General features: G+C 35.2%; 1 protein-coding gene and 1 long non-coding RNA gene across 5 annotated transcripts; one reads left to right on the top strand and one right to left on the bottom strand.

The window, feature by feature from the left end:
• The first annotated feature begins 205 nt into the window (after nucleotides 1-205).
• LOC113302230 lies at nucleotides 206-917 on the top strand. The gene is made up of 3 exons (XR_003336710.1): nucleotides 206-322; nucleotides 499-555; nucleotides 636-917. It is a non-coding gene; the product is annotated as an uncharacterized LOC113302230 (long non-coding RNA).
• Nucleotides 918-14,629: 13,712 nt separating this feature from the next.
• On the bottom strand, nucleotides 14,630-19,662 carry LOC113302774 (cyclin-dependent kinase G-2-like). Of its 4 annotated transcripts, XM_026551722.1 has the most exons (8): nucleotides 17,737-19,661; nucleotides 17,500-17,635; nucleotides 17,310-17,398; nucleotides 17,012-17,123; nucleotides 16,773-16,879; nucleotides 16,279-16,652; nucleotides 14,968-15,424; nucleotides 14,630-14,841 (listed from the first exon to the last, which is right to left on the bottom strand). In XM_026551722.1, exons 1-6 carry the CDS (start codon nucleotides 19,338-19,340, stop codon nucleotides 16,544-16,546), a joined length of 2,157 nt encoding a protein of 718 aa, XP_026407507.1. In that variant the 5' UTR covers nucleotides 19,341-19,661; the 3' UTR covers nucleotides 14,630-14,841; nucleotides 14,968-15,424; nucleotides 16,279-16,543. The 4 variants fall into 4 exon arrangements, with proteins under 4 accessions (XP_026407507.1, XP_026407506.1, XP_026407508.1 ...); XM_026551721.1 differs by having other exon boundaries at nucleotides 14,772-15,424; XM_026551723.1 differs by having other exon boundaries at nucleotides 14,772-15,352.
• Nucleotides 19,663-20,569: the final 907 nt, after the last annotated feature.

The following is a 20,569-nucleotide window of genomic DNA, read 5'->3' as shown; positions in this document are numbered from 1 at the left end:
GCTTCATCCATATCAAGTTAGATGCTTAAGTTGCCCATTATGTTGAATCAAGTGTGTAAAGCATTTCTTTCAGTATTTGCGAATTAGAAGTTGTCAAAGTTCCATATTCCAATGACTCACTTTGATATTTTTCTTTAATTTGATCAGTTTAAATGGTTTGATAACTTTTTCTCTGTTTAATTTCAATGTTTTTTTTGCTGTAGTCATTACGATGAGAAGACATAGAGGAGGATTATCACAAAGATCTAGCGGGCGAGTGGATCCCTTGCACAATTCTGTGCCAGAGATAAGTCCAATGGCAAGACAGAAGCCATCAACCAACGTAATGAAATATATATTTACATTTGTTTTCCACATTTTCTGTTCTACTTTGTTCAAAAATAATTTGGGGTTTCGTGTATCGTTGTATGGAACACAAGAAGTGAAAATGGATAAGTGTTTCATTCATCTGTTCTTGTTTATGTTGTAGTCACTTATTCATTTTTGTTTTTTCTATAGTGTTTACATTAGGAAGAGCTAGAGGGGGATTATCACAAAGTTCTGGTCCAGCAAACGGTAATTGAATATACATTTGTTTCACCTTATCTCAGTTACTTTATGTTGATGTGCTAAATTATGTAAGTGGCTAATTGCAGGATCAAGGGAAATTAATTCGCAAGAGAGAAAAACAGCAAATTTGCATGGAGTAGATCTTCCAAGGGAGCAAGCAAATGGCAGTACTCCAATTTGATACTCCCAACGACGACTTGGAATAGCTGCTACACCGTTATCTCTTCCATCAAACCGACGGGTAGCTCTAAACGCACCTCAAACGCAGAATCATGTGAAACGTTCCTTAATACTGGAAGGGGACAATGCTTCAAGTGTCATGCGAAACAAGGAAGCTGTACATGACAGAAGGGGGCAGTCACCTGATGTAAACCAACATACTCCCTCACTCTCTAGATCCTTGTGCAGTTCGCAACAGTTACCTACAGGTGAAAATGCAGCTGGACAACTACATGAAGAAGACCAATTGTCTAGCCCATCGATCTCTAGACCTCGGTGCAATTCACTACCTAACAACTTGGGACTCGACACTAGGCAACACCACAGTAGACATCCATCGCAAGGGGCATCAAATAGCCATGACCAGTCCAACCAAGGAGATGAAGTTGCTACCAGAAGCAGAAGGCCTTATAGTATGTAATTCTGCTTCATTTCTATTTTATCTTTATTATTTCCTTACAGTATGTAACTTTACTTCGTGTCTATTGTATCTTAACTATTCATCTTCTTAGTTGATTATTATCTGATTTCGGGAATGATGAATTTGAACAGCTCCCAGGGGTCCAACTAGCCTGCCTGAGCTTTGTAAAAGAAAGAAGTACGGTGATAGTAACCATGTAATTCTTGTCTATTGGTATGTGGGTAAGACAGCGGGAGAACTTCCCCCTCCTTACAGCGCGTTTCTTCAAAGACGTGCCTGAAGAGAATGTCCAGAGGGTGGTTACACTTGTGAGGGTAATAAAACAACATATGTTATTTTCCGTCTTTCTTCTTTTCTGTTTTTGAAGTGTTGATTTGATATCATAACAATAAACTTCTTGATTATGTAGGATCACTTCAAACTTGTGCCTGATGATGCCTTAACGGAAAAGTTGTTAAGGGATAAAATGAGGATATTATACAATGGATACAGATCTGGATTGAGTGCACATTACAGGTTGGAATCAATGTAGTCAATATCGGCCTATCGGGCGATATGTCGGGGATATTTCGGATATCGGCTTTGGAGCGGTAGGATAAGCATTGTATCGGCGATACGATATCTTGGTGATAATATCGTCCAATATAGTCAATATCGGGCGATATATCGGGGATATTTCAAGATATTCTTGATGGAACTTTGGATGATTTGCAAGATATTCTTGGTGAAGAAAGTAGACCAGTTGGTAGTATAGGTGCATGTAGCTCTCGAAGTAAGTCTACTTACCCAACCGACTCTGAGTATGATGGATATGATACTGATCAATTGATGTTAGAAACTGATTATGGACTACTTGACGGAGCTAATGGAGTTACTGAAGATAATGATATCTATAGTGGCTCGTATGGTTTTGAATAAGATTGTAATATCCTTGTTTAATTACCATTTTAGGTAGTAAACTTTAAAGTTGTTGAAGTTACTCTTTTGTTTCTAGTTTGAACTTTGTACTTGTTTAATTACCATTTTAGGCAGTAAACTTTAAAGTTGTTGAAGTTACTCTCCTCTTTCTAGTTTGATCTTGTTTATTTATCATTTTAGGTAGTAAATTTTAAAGTTATTGAAATTACTCTTGTGTTTTTGATAAAATTGATGGTAGCTGTAAAATTATAGTCTCTAAATTTGGAATCGATATCATACCGATATTTGAACGATAATATCCCCGATATAAAGTCGTACCAGTGTATCGGTCCAGGCCGAGATAAACCGATACCTGATATTAACTACATTGGTTGGAATGTGGCAAGGATTATGACAAGGCACTGGCGAACCCGCCCAAGGACTGCACTAATATTGAGGACTGGAAAGCTATGTGTGACGTGTTCAAAGATGAGCAATTTCAGGTAAATATCGTATCTAGTTAAGATTTCATTATTTTATAAAGTCTAAAACTGCTTAATTAACTTGGAATTTTTTTATTGAAGTAACAGTCTAAATCCGATCAAGCAATCAAAGCCAGAAATAGTCAAGTCCTGAAGCATTCTAATGGTCCGACGAGTTTTGCTCAGTCAATTTATAGCAGGGTAAACTTATCATCTTCAACTGTCTGCGTTCCTTTTCTTTTAGCCAAGTAATTGTTTATGTTCCCATAGTTTGTATTATGTGTTTCATGATGTACTTATCTTATGTTATGTTTTATAGGTGTTGAACGGAGAACCCACTGATCCAATTATGATGTTTGACGTGACCCATAAGTTTAAGAAGTCTACCGATCCCACTTGTGAAAATATTAAGGTATAGTTTTATGTTCTTGTAGAATAAATATTGATTGTTATGATAGAAAGTATGATTTAGAGCAGTGATAGTCTGTATTGTCCATGCAATATTTGTCGTACCACGGGTGAACTTGGATTTCTTTTTATATTATAGGACTCTCACCTGTGGAAGACTATTACTTGAATTGCGTATAGGAAATGATTCATGCACTAGACCGATTGCAGAATAATCTAATTGCAGAACATCTGCGAAACATGGGCTTGCAGATGAATTCAAGTTTTTTGCAAAATGTACCCTAAAATTTGCACGAGAAATTCGTGGGTTTGCTCTGAGAAATGTGTATAGGGACTGAATTAGTGTTTGAATCTTCTGAATTTCAGTATATTTGGATCTTTAGTATGTACATGTTGGTCCATTAGTTGTTTTGATGTTTGGTGATTGATTTAGTTGATGACTGATGGTAGGGAAAAATGAAAGCAATGAAAGAGCAAGTGGAAAGAGGATAACTTGACATGTCATTGGAAGACATATATCACGCAAACCTTCATTCGTCGAGTTCTGGCAGAAAAAAGCGTCGTGATAAGGACAGTTATGTGTGTTATTATTCAAAAACTGAGGAACAACTGGCTGAAATGCATCAAAAGCTGGATGCAGCTAACTCTGAAAGAGAAAGACAAGAAATGGATTGAACGATTGAAGAAACAGTCTCAAAATAGAGGTACTAAAGTGATGCAGCTCTTAAACCAGGTTTTTGTGAGTTTGGGTCGTGAGCCCTTACTAGAAGATGCACTAGATGAGGAAGAGGAAGGTGTTTATGAAGATGTGGACAGGGGAGATGTTGATGAGAACTTGTGAATGAGGAAGGTAACATGGAGGATGATGAGTACATGGAGGAGGATCAACTTTTTGATTGACCAGCTCGTGGATGCCAGTGTAAGTATACTCACTTAATCGTTCTTGTTTTCATATGAATGTGGTTGACAAAATACATTATCAGACATAGAACTTACGGTTAGGGATTGAAGTTTTTTTGGGATATAAAGTATATGTGTAGAAGTCATATATCATATTTTGGGATGAAGTCTTGATGTAAAGTCTAGTTATGAAGTCTAGCTTTATCTTGTGAAGTCATATTTTGGGGATGTAAAGTTCGTTGGAGTCATATTTTGGGATGTAAATGTCTAGCTCTTTCGACAATGCTAGGATGAAAGTATCTTTGAGAAATATTTTGGATACTACTGATATGTGGAATTTCTAATTAAACTATTTCTATGTTATCTTTTATATATTCATGTTCTGAAATTACATGATTAATTTATTAACAGAAGGCTAGCTTACTGCGCTGAAAGCCCCTGAAGTCATATTCCTCTTTTTAACCAGTGACAAAATTGCTGGTAGTTTAACAGCAAATCCCTCAAACCTTAATTAACAGACTTCGCAATTAGTGAAACCTTTAGCCAACAACACAAAACACCTCAAACAACTGGATCTTACGCGGGAAGAGTTTTTCATCAACGTCGTCAACCAACCACAAACCTGGTGCGTAGACACCTTGACCAGACCCTAGAACCAACTGAAGTATCAGTGGTTAGAGACCTTGACCAGCTCGTTGAACCAACTGAAGAAACAACGGTTAGACACCTTGACCATCCTATGAGAAGGCGGTTACACCCTTGAACCAACTGAAGAAACAACGGTTAGAGAGCTTGACCAGCTGGAAAAGGGTGGTTACACCCTTCAACCGACTGAAAAATGAGAGGCTGAAATTCTAATCCTACCGACAGTATAGAAGCTTAAATTCTTGAGAAACTAAAATTCAGTGGAAGAAACTCTTCTACGGTGGAATATGTAGTAGTTATAATCCTCGACCGACACCTGCAACAACTAAAATTCAGTGGGTCAAATGCTTCAGATGTTGACGACATTTTATAATTAAACACCTCTACCAACAATATATAACTCTTCAGCAACAAACTATTTCGAGGGTTAAATATTTCAGCAACGAACCTTTACGTACTCTACCAACGATAGTCCGTAATTACCGGAATATTGCGCTAGCTAGGACTTAAGTCGCTTCATTGTAGTCGATAGATATTTGTTCCAGCAAGATGGTTGGTACACATATTTAGCAAATAAGGCTTCACCCACATAGCATATCGATTGCCATGTCGGATGTTATAGAGCTCCAGCCACTCGAAATGGCCCTCTACCAACTGAATCCTAGTAGTCGCTAAAGTCCAATTTTCTTGTAATGAGAGGAAGAGGAGTACGCGTACTCCTTTAAATACACCCTAATGGGATTTTACCGGTTTGAGTGCGGAAATCCATGAATTTAACAGAAACAAACATATTCCGTTTGATGTACATAATCATATCAATTTATGATTTCCAGACAAAATCTAATAACTGACATTTTATTATATCAATATAACAAGACGGTTAATCTTATTCTTAGCTCAATGAAAGAGTTTCAGAGCACAAGAGATATTGATATTCACAGGATTAAAAGTGTTGTAATTTTTTCTGACCTTACAACACCATGAAATTGGAGCTAGCTCAACTATATGTGATGTTTTACTTTGATCAAGGTTGATTAAAAAGATCACTCCTTTATCCAGAGTCAATTACCAAGTTATCAGGATCTCAGAAACTTGATAGATATGTCACAAAACTCAAAATTAGTACAAACTGAAACAAACTGATACTACTTCTTTCCCCATATCTAGAATTACATGATGGGGTGATGCCAAGATCTTGTTAACAAGAGGTTGGATGAGCAAAATGCTCACAAACCATTTTGGCATAACAGTCTTCCAGTTATGTTTCTTCATCCTCAAGGTGATCAAGAGATGATATTCCGTAACCATCAGGAGTAGTCAAAACTGTTGCAGAAGTGCAAGTTTCTTTGACATGCCATAGTTTTCCACACTGATAACAAGTTCTATTAGAGACTGAAAATTGGGAGGGAATCTCCTTATTCAAGATCAATGCAATGTGCTCCAAGAACTTAAAAGTCTTTCCAAAATCTAGAAACAGATATTCGTTTATATACCCTCTTCTGTTGCATTCCTTAAAAAGACTGTTTAACAATCTTTTAAGACATCATAGCTTATTACCTTAACATGACGTTTCTTGTTTTTCACCTTAACTGAGGATTCTTTATTTTTTTTCCTATTGATTATTTACTATCAATCAAAATATTGGAAATCTTGAATGAATCGAGAGCATCCTGTGAGACAAAAGGTCTTGAGGAAAATAAACTCTGAAGAATCTTTAAGGAATTATGATGTACGTTACATGTAGACAAAAAGAGCTTCCCATAAGAATATACTTTCAGGATCAAACAAACACAAATTAAACTTGTTAGGTTTTTCGTTTTGCTCGTTCTGATACCAATTGAAAATGCGGGGGTACCAAAATACACCACCAACTTTTTCTTAGGCAACCTGTATGGACAAACTTAAATACAATTTCGAGAGTTAAACTTAATGAATCTCAATCAAGGAATAATATTTAGATTTATATCTCTTTTTCTGATAATCATAAAGTTTACAAAGACAAGTCCGTGAACTGATTTACGTGTGAGAGTACTTGGACGATTTCAAAGATCAATATCCAAGAATCAATCAAGTTGTATCCAACAAACAAGGATGGATGTATCTACTTTTGAAAAAACAAGGGCACCCAAATACACCACAATCTTTTTATTCCAACCTATAAGTCCTCTACCGAATGTGATCGTCTATGGACACAGCCGAGACAATACGATAATTCAGTTCACACTTCGTGTGGTCCTCTATGGATACGAGATCGATATAATACAACAACAAGGTCACTTGTGTGATTGACTATGGATAGAAGATCGAGACGATACGACAACAAAGTGTGTACTAGATAATAGGTTCGGAAAAACCACAACTCTATAGGATCAATATCAAGTATACAGAGTTAACGTACTTGTGTATTTTACTTAATTATAATAACAATTATTATGCGGAAAACAAAGTAAAAAACACATCAAGATTTTGTTAACGAGGAAACTGCAAATGCAGAAAAACCCCGGGACCTAGTCCAGTTTTGAATACTCTCAGAGTTAAGACGTTATACAAAATCAAATACCAACTTTGTATAGTTGAGACCAAGCAAACTACCCCTAGCTACTTAGTTCCCTCAGTATCCCTACGCCTTCCACTTCTAGAGTCACGCACATGAATAGTAAGTCCTTTGGATTGTATTCCAAACAAATAATCTGTTTGGTAACCACTCTAATTAATCTTGATAAAGATAAAATGAGTCGTTGACAAAGGCTCTTATGTTTAATCTAATAAACTTCTTTTTTTGGTTAGATCAATCTATCTAATAACTACCGAAATAGTCAAGTTTAGATTCGCACTCAATCGTTATAAATGTCAAAGAGAAATATAGAGAATGTCGATTTCACGCAACTAATCAATCATATATATCAAAGATAAACTGACTCTAGTTGGATCCCAGGCCGATCAAGGTTTGTGCACTAAATCCCAAAGATACGAAATCTATTAAGAATTTTTCTTCGTCTTCAAATCTTCTACTGCCTTCAAATACCTGCACAAAAACACTTGAATCCTCTTGTGATCAATCACACACAGAACGGAGTCTGTTAACAATTGATCATCACAAGATGTCTTTAGATCTAAAAACAGTTCTAAAGATCACGTCGATACTTTGATCTAGTCTGAGTGAATCTTATATCAGAAGAGAAGATTCTTAAGAATAAACAAACTAGGTGCAATCAAAGTTCCGACAACCGTTAGTCAATCAAATCAAATCGAAAACTAGTAACACTGCAATTATCTAGTTTCCCACCAACGGTACTCGTAGAGCTTCTTGATTCCACTGAAGTTTTTAAACGAGCGGTCGTAAGATATTTCACCTAATTAGGATACTTTCCTCTACGAATAGACAGCTCCACCACAAACAAAAAGAAATGAAGTTTTCCTGGCTCTTAGGATAGTTTGCTAGAAATGAAAACTTAGGTGTTTATAGACCAAGGATGTTTGGACACTAAGGAATTTCCAAAACCGAAAATATTCTTAAGATATGCAATGAATTCCCAAATTCGGTTTTCCTAATTCCAATTATGTTGGTCCAATATTCTCCGAAACCTATCATAGAAAATCTCCAATTAGTAAATGCACATTACTAATTTTTATTCTCTAGAGTTATGCATTAATTGCTGGTAATTAAAGCATATAGAACCAAAAATCTTAATTAAAAGATTCTTAATTTATTTCGGCACAGGATCACCTTGAGTACCAAGGGATATCTTTGAACAATAAATGATAAGATTTACTGCACGTGTTGAAAGTATCTTGACATCTTTTCACTGCAAATCCTTATTCCGTATATACATGGATTTGCATCTTGGAATCGGTTCTACCACACTTCCAAACAAGTTTAGAATTGGTTCTACCAGACTTCCAAGACTACTATGTGGTCGGTCATACCAAGTCACAATGGTTAGTTGTGGTCGGTCATACCAATTCACAATGGTTAGTTGTGATCGGTCCTACCAAGTCACATACATGGGTTCAGATCGGTTATACCGATCACTAGGATCGGTCCTACTTATACATGGTATCTACTTGTGATCGGTCACACCAATCACTAGGATAGTTCATACCAATTACAAGGATCGGTCACACAACCACTTATGATCGGTCACACCAATTATCAGAATCGGTCACACCAATTACAAGGATCGATCATACCATCTCATGGTGATTACTTAGGATCGGTTACACCAATTACCTGGATCGGTCATACCAAATCATAAGTCTAGGTATTTTGATATTTTATACCAAGATGCGTAACCTGAGTTAAGATCGGTTCTACCAACTCACACATATTGGTCTTCAAAAGAATATGCAATGAATAGACAGGCCAATAAATCCATTGATTTCCCTTTCGATTCATGAAACAAGTTCACGAACATACTTCCTTTAAACAAATGTGAAACATTGTTTCCTATGATGAAATCTTCACCATACACCCATATACATAATCATAAAAATATATACAAAATTATGTCGATGTCATATCTACGAAGTTCAAAAGATAAGCGTTATACTTCGTAGTCTAATTCCTTAATACTATGATCATACTGTTATGATCATGTCTCTCCACTAGAGTATAATATACAATATATACAATATATACAGTATATACAGCTTCGCATGTTATGTTTTCAATATAGCATGACTTGAAAGATATGTTAGGAATTGAAACAAGTTCAAGTCAATATTACTAACCTCAAGTAGAAAAGGATGATGTCGTCGTTGTAGTCGTTACTTCTTCTCATTCTTCAGGTCTGCGGAGTAATACTTGTATATCTCAACATTCCTAGACTTTCTAGTCTAATCTAAACAAAGTTGACTCTATTATTTAATCAAGCGACTCATAAAATTATTGTAGATACAACATGGATCACTAAAGGTATGTGTTTGGATTTTCCATTAATCTTTAGGAATGATGCACGTAGTTTTGAAAGAGCCGAGGCAAGACCAAAATTAGAAGCAACTCCTGAAAAAGCAGAAGCTCTAGGACTGTTGTAGGAAGCACAATGAGATAAGGAGGAACATATGCTCAATTTCATCATAGAAGGAGACTATAAGAACTTGATCTAGTTTTTGAATGGGCGAAAAATGTCTCTCTTACAAAAGAAAAGCCACTTTGGAAGAAGCAAATAAGATAACATCTTTGTATTTAAATTTTCTAGGATTTCTTTTGTTTTTAGATAAGGCAATGATGTAGTAGATGCCTTAGATAAGCAAACAAAACATTATGTTTGTAATCTTAACTGGTCATAAATTTTCCTCGTTGCATTACGCAAAAAAATCACGTAGATAAATCTAATATTAGGAGTAAAATGCATAACTCTATATTAGATGGATCTACTGATCTTGTACTCAAATTTTTTAAATATTTAAGTCTTTATAAAATGTCTAATTAATTTAATTAAAAAGAAATCGTTATTAGGATCGATATTTATTTTATATTATTTTTAGAACATTCAATTATTCAGAAATAGTCAATGTATGGCTCAAGTACTAAACTCCAACCTGGACAAAGATTTTCTGAATAAAATCTAAGTAACAAACGACAAAAAAATCTAATATTTCTTCAATAATTTCAAAATCACATGAATAAAATAGAGTAGACGGTGTTGAGTCAAAATCTAAATCAAAATCAATTCTTATTTTTACGTCAGATTTAGTTTTAATTCATATTAATTATGACATTAACAGTCGCCCAAACTTAAACTATAAACATCAACACTAATGTATCCCTATCATGTAGCGGTTCGACAACAAGAGAAATTTGTTTTTAGTGCTTCCACTATCTACATAATGGGAAATCATTATCCTGGTAGCAAAAATCAGTTACAAAAATAATATTTGTGATAATGCTAATATTTTTTTTAATCTTTTAACAAATATACAATTTCTTTTATTGTCCTTTACAAAAAAACTCTCGAGTTCCTTAAGTCGTTTTCCTTATCAAAGACAAGCCCTAATTATAATAATCGATCCATCCAAATCCTGATGGATTGACCTGTTATTTTCTAAAAACTCCATAATAAACTCTATAATAACATTGTATTTTTCTTTAACCATGCAGATTATCTCGGATAAATATAAAACTATTTTCCTATTTCTACTAGATTACTTCTTGTTAGTACCCATCAATTATCATGGTCTATCATTATCATAATCCAATTAGTATTTTTGATCTGGACCAGGTTCTACTATGAGAAAGGGATCTTGATTTTAAAGAATCGAGACTTGATGTCTTGGTGTCTTTTAATTTAACAAATTTTGTTATAATATATTTTTTTTCCATTAATTGTAACATGGTTTTAAGGGCGGAAGCATGGGCCATGCTTATTGCCGTCAAAGCACCAATGAACGGACAAAAGTCTACTTAGACTCAAACTTAAAAAGTCATGCGATAATCAAAAAAAACAAAAAATTTCCTACCATAATACTCCTACCGCGCCCCAAGATGGCACTGGCAAATCGTATATGCTTCAGAAATATAATAGGATTTGATTAAAATTTAATCTTATGCTAGTGGTATCGTGATATTCATCAGATTTGTATGTATGTATTTTTGTCTGAGATGACAGAATAAGTTGAACTGAGATTGAGTTGGTAGAATGAAGAAATATTAGATTGTTGAAAAGGTTGGAACGCAGGTAAGCTATAGTTGTATTTGTAAATTGATTTTGAAGTTTGTTAGTTTACTACAAAGGAAAATATCGGAATAAGTTCATTAGGATTTGTTTAATACAGTGAATCTTAATGTTTTCACATTACAATGTACGGAAGTAATGGCGATATTCATTGCATTGATTTACGGAGGAAGATGCTTAAATTAGTTGGATAACAATTGCTTAATCTAGCATTTTTAGGGGCCACTCAAAAAAAATTAGGGGCCACTCTTTTATTCCCACCCATTGAAGAGGGTTAAGGGGTATCTTAAAAACATTGAAATTGTCTATATTATCCTTCACCTTTATACTAAATCTAAACATATATCCTTTATTTTCATAATCATATCATTCCTCTTCTTCTTTTCTTTTCTACCATTGATTTTTTTTTCATTGTTTTAATTTTGATTGAAACCCAAGATCGTCGATGAAACAAATTTTATGATCGATTGTTTAAACTTAAAACCCAAAATTCATTAACCTTTAACTTAGAACATCAAAAAAAAAAAAAAAACGAGTTAAACAAACAAAACAGACAAATGATAGTAATTGTGATCCAAAATTATGATTTGATTGTTTGAAATCAGAAATTTGATCGAAAATTTTCTAAGATTTGCAGTAGCAGGAACATAACCGGAAGATAACAATCAGTTTATCTACCGATTATGGTTGATGTTCTTCATTTCTAAAGAACATCGACCATAATCGGTAGATAAATTGATTGTTATCTACCGATTGTGTTCCTGCTACTGCTTCAAATTTTATGTACTAAAATTAAACACAATCGGTAGATAATGAACATAATTTACTACCGATTATGGCAGTACAAAAATTCGAAAATTGAAGGATTTTGGCAAAAACTCATTTTGGGGCCAATATACATTTGGAAGTTAAACTAACACAATTTACTACCGATTATGGTAGCACCACAAATTCAAAAATTGAATATATTCGTAGATTAAAGTAACACAATTTACTACCGATTATGGTGGTACTAAAGTTCGAAAATTGAAGGATTTTGGCAAAAACTCATTTTGGGGCCAATATAAATTTGGAAGTTAAAATAACACACTTTACTACTAATTATGGTTGTACCAAAGTTCGAAAATGAAATGATTTTGGTAAAATCTCATTTTGGGGCCAATATACATTTGGAAGTTAAATTTACTACCGATTATGGTAGTACTAAAATTCGAAAATTGAATATATTCGGAGATTAAAGTAACACAATTACTACCGATTATGATTGTACCAAAGTTCGAAAATTAAAGGATTTCGGCAAAATATCATTTTATGGCCAATATACATTCGAAAGTTAAAGTAACACACTTTACTACCGATATGGTTGTATCAAAGTAGAAAATTAAAGGATTTTGGCAAATCTCATTTTGGGGACAATATACATTCGGAAGTTAAATTTACTACCGATTATGGTAGTACTAAAATTCGAAAATTGAATATATTCGGAGATTAAAGTAACACAATTTACTACCGATTATGATTGCACCAAAGTTCGAAAATTAAAGGATTTTGGCAAAATATCATTTTTGGGGTTTCATATACATTCGGAAGTTAAAGTAACACACTTTACTACCGATTATGGTTGTATCAAAGTAGAAAATTAAAGGATTTTGGCAAAATCTCATTTTGGGACCAATCTGCATTTGAAAGTTGGAGTAACACACTTTATTACCGATTATGGTTGTACCAAAGTTCGAAAAAAAAAATTAAAAAAAATAATAATAATAATAAAAAAAAACCGTCAAATTTTTTTTTATCACCCGAATCCTACTCAAACTACCGAAGATTGAAGGGTAATTGTCATTACGAAATATGGGAGATAAGGGGTAAACACAATTTAGGTATGGATGATCTTTTTTGTTTTATTGTTAGCCCCTAATTCTTTTTGAATGGCCCCTAAAAATGCCAGGTTGTTTAATACAATGAATTATAATGTTTTTACATAAATATGCACAGGAGTACTGGCGAGAAGGAACTGGAAAGCAGCAAGCAATGTTTGCAAAACAAACGGTTAGTAAAGCAACTGGATAGCCTATCAACAAAAACAGTGGTAGACCACTATGCAACAGCACTTCCTAGATAGCAAAGAATAACAAGCAGTAAAACAATTAATTATTTGGGCCCCAAAAATAAAAAGATTTAGGCTAACAGCCTAGCTGGCTTGGTCTATAAGACGGCTCTCCCTATGGATTTCCCCCTTCATTCGGATTACCTCTAATAATCCCAATACAGAGCATGGATTCCTAACCAAGATCGCAAGCATAAGAAATCCGGGTTTGATTGGGATATACCCAAATTAATTGGGTATATCTAATAAGACAAAAGCCAGGTCATTTTTAAGTAAAACAGGCTACCCTTTAACCTTGTATTTTTTAAATGGTAATATACCCTTATTTTGTTAACACTAAAAATTCTGATTAGGTTAATTAATTGAGTTTAAATAAATTAATTAAGTATATTAAAACTTATGAATTTAAGTTATCAAATTTTGTTTTTGATTGAACTCATGTGGGAAGATTTTTTATGAAAAAAATTTGTTTTGAGAATTTCTTTTTGCAACGAAAATGAAAATATACTACCCAAACATTTCTAAAAAGGGGATTGCAAAGCTAATGTATGAAATCATACTCAAAATTAAAGAAGAAATCAACACTTTCAGTTCTGAACTACGAAAAGTCGGCAGGGTCGACGAATGAAGAACATGCCGACTATATCCGACCGGCAAGGTTTATGGATGAATAACATGCCGACTTTATCCGGCCGGCAAGGTCGGTGAATGAAGAAGATGCCGACTTTTTTTTTTTTGACACACAAGAGACTGTTGTAAATGCTTCACTAGTCGGCATCTTATTGATTTTTTACCTTGCCGGCTACCTTATAGTCGGCAAGGTCGACAAAAAAAAACCTGCCGACTATAATATTTTTGACATACAAAGAAAGGTGTTACAAATGCATGATTAGTCAGCAAGGTATTAATTTCATAACCTGCCGACTAAACTATAGTCGGCAAGGTATAAGGATGAATATCGTGCCGACTAAAATATAGTCGGCAGGGTATAAGGTTGAATACCCTGCCGACCCTGTAACTACTGATTTCAGAGATGAAAAGTCGACACGGTATTCAACCTCGTACCCTGCCGACTATATTTTAGTCGGCAAGGTCTACAAAAAAAAAGCCTTCCCGACTTTCGATCGGTTTTGACTCTTCGTTTTTTTTTTTTTTTTTGATCTCATCATGTATAGTTAGAGTTTTGAAGAAAGATTTTGAAATTTTTTTGAATATGTTTTAATCGGCATTGTTTTTTAGTATGGGCAATTTGATCTTTTAACACCTTTTAGACACCCCTTGGCACAGTAGTTTGGATGGGAATAAAATGGGTATACCCCACTTAATCTGGGAATACCCCAATCTTTTTCATTAAAAAATAAAATTCAAACAGGCTTAAAAAATAATTCTAAACCAACTGCTTTCTTCATGAACGAGGATGACATGTCAAGGGCATCATTTGATGTAGCTACAGAAGTACACCTTTGGCACATGCAAACCTCTGACCTTCCCTCTTCATTAAAGGAGTGGATTACTTCTCATAATACAGAGCATGGGTTCCTAACAATAACAAAGAACACAAGCATAAAAAATAAACCTCAAACGGGCTTAAAAAGTAAATCTACACCAACTGCTCTCTTGTAGAAAATTTGGCTCTAACAATGTTTTCAGGAAACTTGCATGTACCTGACCAGGAAAGATGGATGATACAATGGACATTGAGGCAATTAACATGAGGAACAAGTCTCTAGATTACCAAATCAAGGACTGGGGAAGTTGCTGAGGAACAAATAACGAAAGAAATCAAGTCTCTATTAGATTGCCTCAGATACAGATCCATACATGCCTGGGATACAAAGCTAAACTATCTATCTTCACCGAGGTAGAAATTCATTACCAATTCCTCAAACTGAACCATGCTAATTACCAGAGCAGAAAAATCCGAACAGTCTAGATAAACAAATACTCCGTAATATAAAGAGATGCACAGCGGGGAAGAATGATGATAGGGAACTGACCACTTGGCAGTAAAAGTTACTGATGTTCAGGCACTTGCTTCAAAAATTTACATCTGGATCATTCAATTAGTCGGTAGTTATGTGATGCTCAAATAAGTAATGCTTGGAAGTAGCCACAACTTAAACTGCATAGTTGTGGAAAATACATCTCAAATGAGTATATACATCTCTTTTTATTGATTTAAATTCAAAATAACTCCAGATGTGCAAAAGAACTCGAGAATATGTCAATGTTTGTATTGATACTATCAGAGCATAAAAGAGAACAAAAAATATGATTGATTTAAATTCAAAATAACTCCAGATGTACAAAAGAACTAGAGAATATGTCGATGTTTGTATTGATACTAACAGAGCATAAAAGAGAACAAAAAATAAGTTGTTTCATTAAGATTAAGAGAACAAAGTACTGCATTACAAACAGTAAGGTACTTAAATTCTAAAAAAAAAAAAAAGCCAAATAAGGTACTTAAACAACCCCACCTTACATCTTGCAACTTCTAGTTAATAAACCTACGGAAGAGGGCAAATGAGTGGCTTCTGGCACAAAATGAATGTAATACTAACAACTTGAAAGATTGGAATATAAGAAACTTTTGAGTTCGCATTTGGAAGGTTTGTAGGGGGCTGATTCTTACAATAATTCTAGAGGTATATGAAAAGGTATATCCTGAAAATATTACAAACAACCAACTCAAACTCCTGCATGTTGGTGCTATGATCAGTGGCAAAATCATTTCAGTTATTATCCTGCAAGAATACATTGTCTAGATAAAGAAAAATATCCAAAAAATAACATCCTTAAATTTCTCCGTACTACTGAAACAATACTCGACGCCACACAAACAGTAATGTCATATTTTCCATCTTCTTTTGATTTAAGTGTTGTTTCTTTTTTCACTACTTTCTCACTTAAAACGGTCAAAACATAGAAAATACTCTTATTTTGGCCATCCACAAGATTAAAATTTGAAAATACCTGGAACACCCTTGAACTTCTTCAGGAATGTAAAGGAAAGAATACCCCCCCTCCAGTTCACACCAACAGCGTCTCGCAAACACAATGCAAAGATAAACAGAAAAATCACCCAGATTATGCATTTAAGTGAAAGATATTTATACAGTGTCAAGCGGTCAAAATCTAAATCTAATACATACACACAAGATTCAGTAATTCCCCAAAAATAAAGTATTTATGACATGCCTTGCATGCAAGCAGGAATGAGTACATTTCGTGAATACAGCTATAACTCACTGCCAAAAAGACCACTGGTGCCTAATCTCTTCTGTTGCAACTCCCTTCTTCGCTGCTCCTCCAATGGATCTGGACTCTTCATGACTCTTCTTACCCGCCTAAGTTAACATTAACAAAAATTTCAATTTCAAATGAAAAACTACCTGAGATGAGCAAAACTCAATTGTTCTAACAAACGAAAATAATAAACAGATAACCAGGGTAAGTCATCAAAATACCTGTCTTGTGCATGTTGAGCTGGAAAGGTTGGCATCAAATCTCTTGACATGGGAAGAGGAACCTCGCGAAACCACTCATGGTTAACAGCCTCTTCAGCAGTAATCCTCTGCAATAAATAGTAATGGGACCAAATTAGTACTAGTACACAAGTAACACAACTGGCAAAAGAAGAAAAACAACAAAGACGAAAATGCCAGATCATATATAAATCAACAGTATCAGCCAGGTAAGTTCATACCTTTGCAGGGTCGTATGTTAAAAGCCGGTTCAACAAATCAAATCCAGCATCCGAAAGAACTGGTGATCCAGTGAAAGCTGTGGGTGGGAATTTCTTGCGCAGTAAGCTATACCTGAAAGAAGCATGCTAGCAGTTAGAAAATAGGTCGTGAGTTTTATGTAGTAAAACAGCCACCAAGCTGATCCAGCAAGTTTGCCAAGATCACAAAAGCTGGAAATCTGGGAAAGTAAGGGCAACAATTAGAACATGAGGTATTAGCAGCAAACAAGGCCAATTTTTTAACAGAACTTTTACTTACTGTTGCTTGGCAAATTTGACCTTGGCACCGGGCAGTTCAGAAAAACCTGGCCAAATCGCCTCACTTGGAGTACCAAGGGTTTTGAAAATCTGCAATTAAGAGAAATCATGGCAGACAGATTAGACCAAATCCAAGCAAATAAAAATGGAAGCGTAAAATAGAAGGTCTAGACTCTAGAAACAAAAACTACCTTGTCAAGCTGATCAACTTCAGTTTTTCCATTAAATAGGGGTTCCTTGGATAATAGCTCAGCCATTATACAACCCAACGACCACATATCAATTGCTGTTGAGTATTGTTTTGCCCCTAATAAAAGCTCAGGTGCTCTGTAAGAAAAGAAGGATGATCAAATCAGACACTGCAATCTTATCAGTCAATATAAGAATGGAAATACAAAACAGGATTACACAAATGGTGTCAAGCTCACCTGTACCATAGAGTAACAACCAGTTGGGTATATTGCTTCAATGGGCTTCCATATAGGCGAGACATTCCAAAGTCACAGATCTTCAGCTCACCCTGATTGTTCATAAGAATATTAGAAGTCTTCAAATCCCTGTGAAGTACCCAATTATCATGAAGATACTCAACACCCTCCAACAACTGCAACATGAGACATTTAACTTCACTCTGACTAAAAGGCTGTCTCTTTGTCTCCATTATGCTCTTCAGGTCATGCTCCATGTACTCCATAACCATAAAAATACTATCAAGGCCATCCATAACAACTTCCTTAACCTCAACAATTGATGGGTGATCTGTAGATAAAAGAATGTTAATTTCCCTTAGAGCAGTCATAGGAAAACCTTCTCTTTCTTTCTCCATCTTTACTTTCTTCAAGGCTACAACTTCTCCAGTTTTCTTATCCCTAGCTCTAAAGACAACACCGTATGTACCTTCATCTATTCTATTGAGCCTCTCAAACTCATGAACACTCCTACACTCTTCAAGCATATTTATATTCTTCTTTATGTGTTTACCCCTACAAATTTCCCCATCTGAGTCAGTATCAGAATAGTTTGCACTACCATCTTTATTTATGTCATCCTTATTGATATCTACAAAGTCTGTGTTAACCAACAGATGGTCAGAGTAGTCACCACTACTGCTAACTGACCCAGCCAAACATTCATCAGAACCCGATGATTTAGCTCCTGATCCTTCCCTTGTGAATTCCCCAACTTCTGGAGTAGGGTCCTTTTCTCCAGGTGATAGCCTCACGTCCGCCCACCGTGACACCGAAATGTTTCGTGAAACAAACTCCTCTTCTTCTATTTCCCCAGGTTCGCAATCATCACTCCTAAGCTGCTCTGGTGCAGATGGAGAATATGACATTGAGTGTGTTTCCTTTACAGTAGATCCAGCTGAATAAGGTGATGCAACAGAATCAGCATGAGAACAGCTAACTTTGATGGAAGGTTCCTGCAAAACCCTGTCTAAGAGTACATCTCTAGATTTCACTGCAGGAGGAGAACCCCTAAAATTCTTAGAAACAGCTCTCTTTTCTCTCAAATTACTCACCTCCTTCTCTTCTTTATCTCCAGATTTTACTGGAGATACCGAGACAACCCTAGAATTCTTATAAACTCTAGTTCTAATCACCTCCTTCTCTTCTCTATATCCAGATTTTACTGGAGATACCGAGGAAACCCTCGAACTCTTAGGAACAACTCTAGTTTTAATCGAATTACCCACCTCCTCCTTCTTCTCTTCTTTGTCCCACAAAATAGGAGAAAACTTCCGCTTCTTAACCCCAATTCCGGCATCGTTACCCCCATTATCAAGAACCCCAATTTTCCCATTAATACCCAAATTGCTCGAGTTTGTAGAAATCCTATCCCTTTCTCCCCCAATCTTCGAATTTACAGATATCCTATCCCTTTCACCCCGAATTTGACTCCGTCTTCTTTGATCACGATCATATCCTTCACCTGAACAACTAAGAAATTGCCTTTTCCCACCAATTTTAAGATCAGATTCACGATCCCTAAATTCATTATCACGATAACCCCCATGTCTTCCTGCTGCCATTTTTTAATCAAATCAAAACTGGTAAACAAAACAATTCGAAGAACAATAGAAAAGAAACAAAGAAAAGGTTTCGAAGCCCTAACCGTAGGAATCACAGTATCACCAAACTGAATGACGAAACCCTAAAAAATTGGGTTATGAATCGAAGAAGACAAAACAATTAATGAAATTGAAAAAGAAAAACCCTAATTTGAGATTTCGGCAAACCTTGGTAGTTGAGGAGTTGAGAAAAATCAAACCCTAGAAATTCTGCGATCTTTTTGATTTGGTGCAGGGAGAGCTCGTAAGAAACGATGATTGGTTTTGAGACGAAAGAAAATATCAAGGTGATATCTCTTTTTATAACCAAGGGACCAAGGTGATTTTGGAAAGTACTCGGTGCAATTCCGATTAGGAAGGAAATAAAATAATATCCACGCGATCAAAGGAGAATGATATTTCTACCCAACACCCTTGATTTTCACGAAGATGCAATGTTGTGCTAGCATATGCTCATGTTTTGCTTAGCTCTAAGTGTTGGCTTTCCTTTTCTTTTCTTTTTTCTTATTTTTGTTGCCTTAGCACCGGATCTAATGGTTCTTCCCGAGCTATTTACAATTGCCTTTCCACGTCAGTCTTGGAAGAGCCTGGCACCAGCGGCAATTTGCTATTTCAATAGCGGACGAGTAATGGTTGTCCGTTCCGGGGAATAAATTAATTATCAATTTTCTAAGAAATGGACAACATGTATTCATTTTATTTACACTATTTTGAATAGTCAACAACCGGCGAATGGCCGGACAACTATTAACGTTTTACGAATTAACAATTTCCTTCCTCCAAAAATGCATATTTTACCCGTTTTTGTGTTTATCACAAAGATCTCTCCTCACTGCTCAAGTATTCTAATTTTCATGTTCTCGTGTGAAGAAGCTATGAAGCAATCGAAAATCTAAATCAGTAGGGATTTTTTTAATTTCGATATAATCTTCTTCTTCTTTTTTTTCTTTTTTATGAAATAGCGGTAAGAATAATAGATTTAGGGTTTTCTTCTATGTGAGAGAATACAGACTTTGGGTTTTCAGTATTTTGGTTAGAGCATTTATAAGAAGATAAAATCCTCAAATCAAGATTTTGATGCTCTAACCCTTGTTTGATTGAAACTTTATGAATCCTTGTTGATTTGAAATGGTGATAAAAGTTCTTGTAAGATTAGGAGGTTTGAGAAGTTGGGTTATTCACGAACTTGA

The sequence above is a fragment of the Papaver somniferum genome, chromosome 8 (genome assembly GCF_003573695.1).
Source record: "Papaver somniferum cultivar HN1 chromosome 8, ASM357369v1, whole genome shotgun sequence".
Taxonomy (NCBI): Eukaryota; Viridiplantae; Streptophyta; class Magnoliopsida; order Ranunculales; family Papaveraceae; genus Papaver; species Papaver somniferum.
Note: the sequence above shows the minus strand (reverse complement) of the source record. Positions and strands in the feature narration are given on the sequence as shown.

Excerpts from the sequence above, each read along its gene's own strand:
- LOC113302774 (XM_026551722.1), bottom strand. The coding sequence starts at position 19,340 with ATGGCAGCAGGAAGACATGGGGGTTATCGTGATAATGAATTTAGGGAT. Across the intron at positions 17,636-17,736 it reads GTTGTTACTCTATGGTACAG|AGCACCTGAGCTTTTATTAG; the intron begins GTGAGCTTGACA and ends CTTTTCTTACAG. Across the intron at positions 17,399-17,499 it reads AAGTTGATCAGCTTGACAAG|ATTTTCAAAACCCTTGGTAC; the intron begins GTAGTTTTTGTT and ends TCTTAATTGCAG.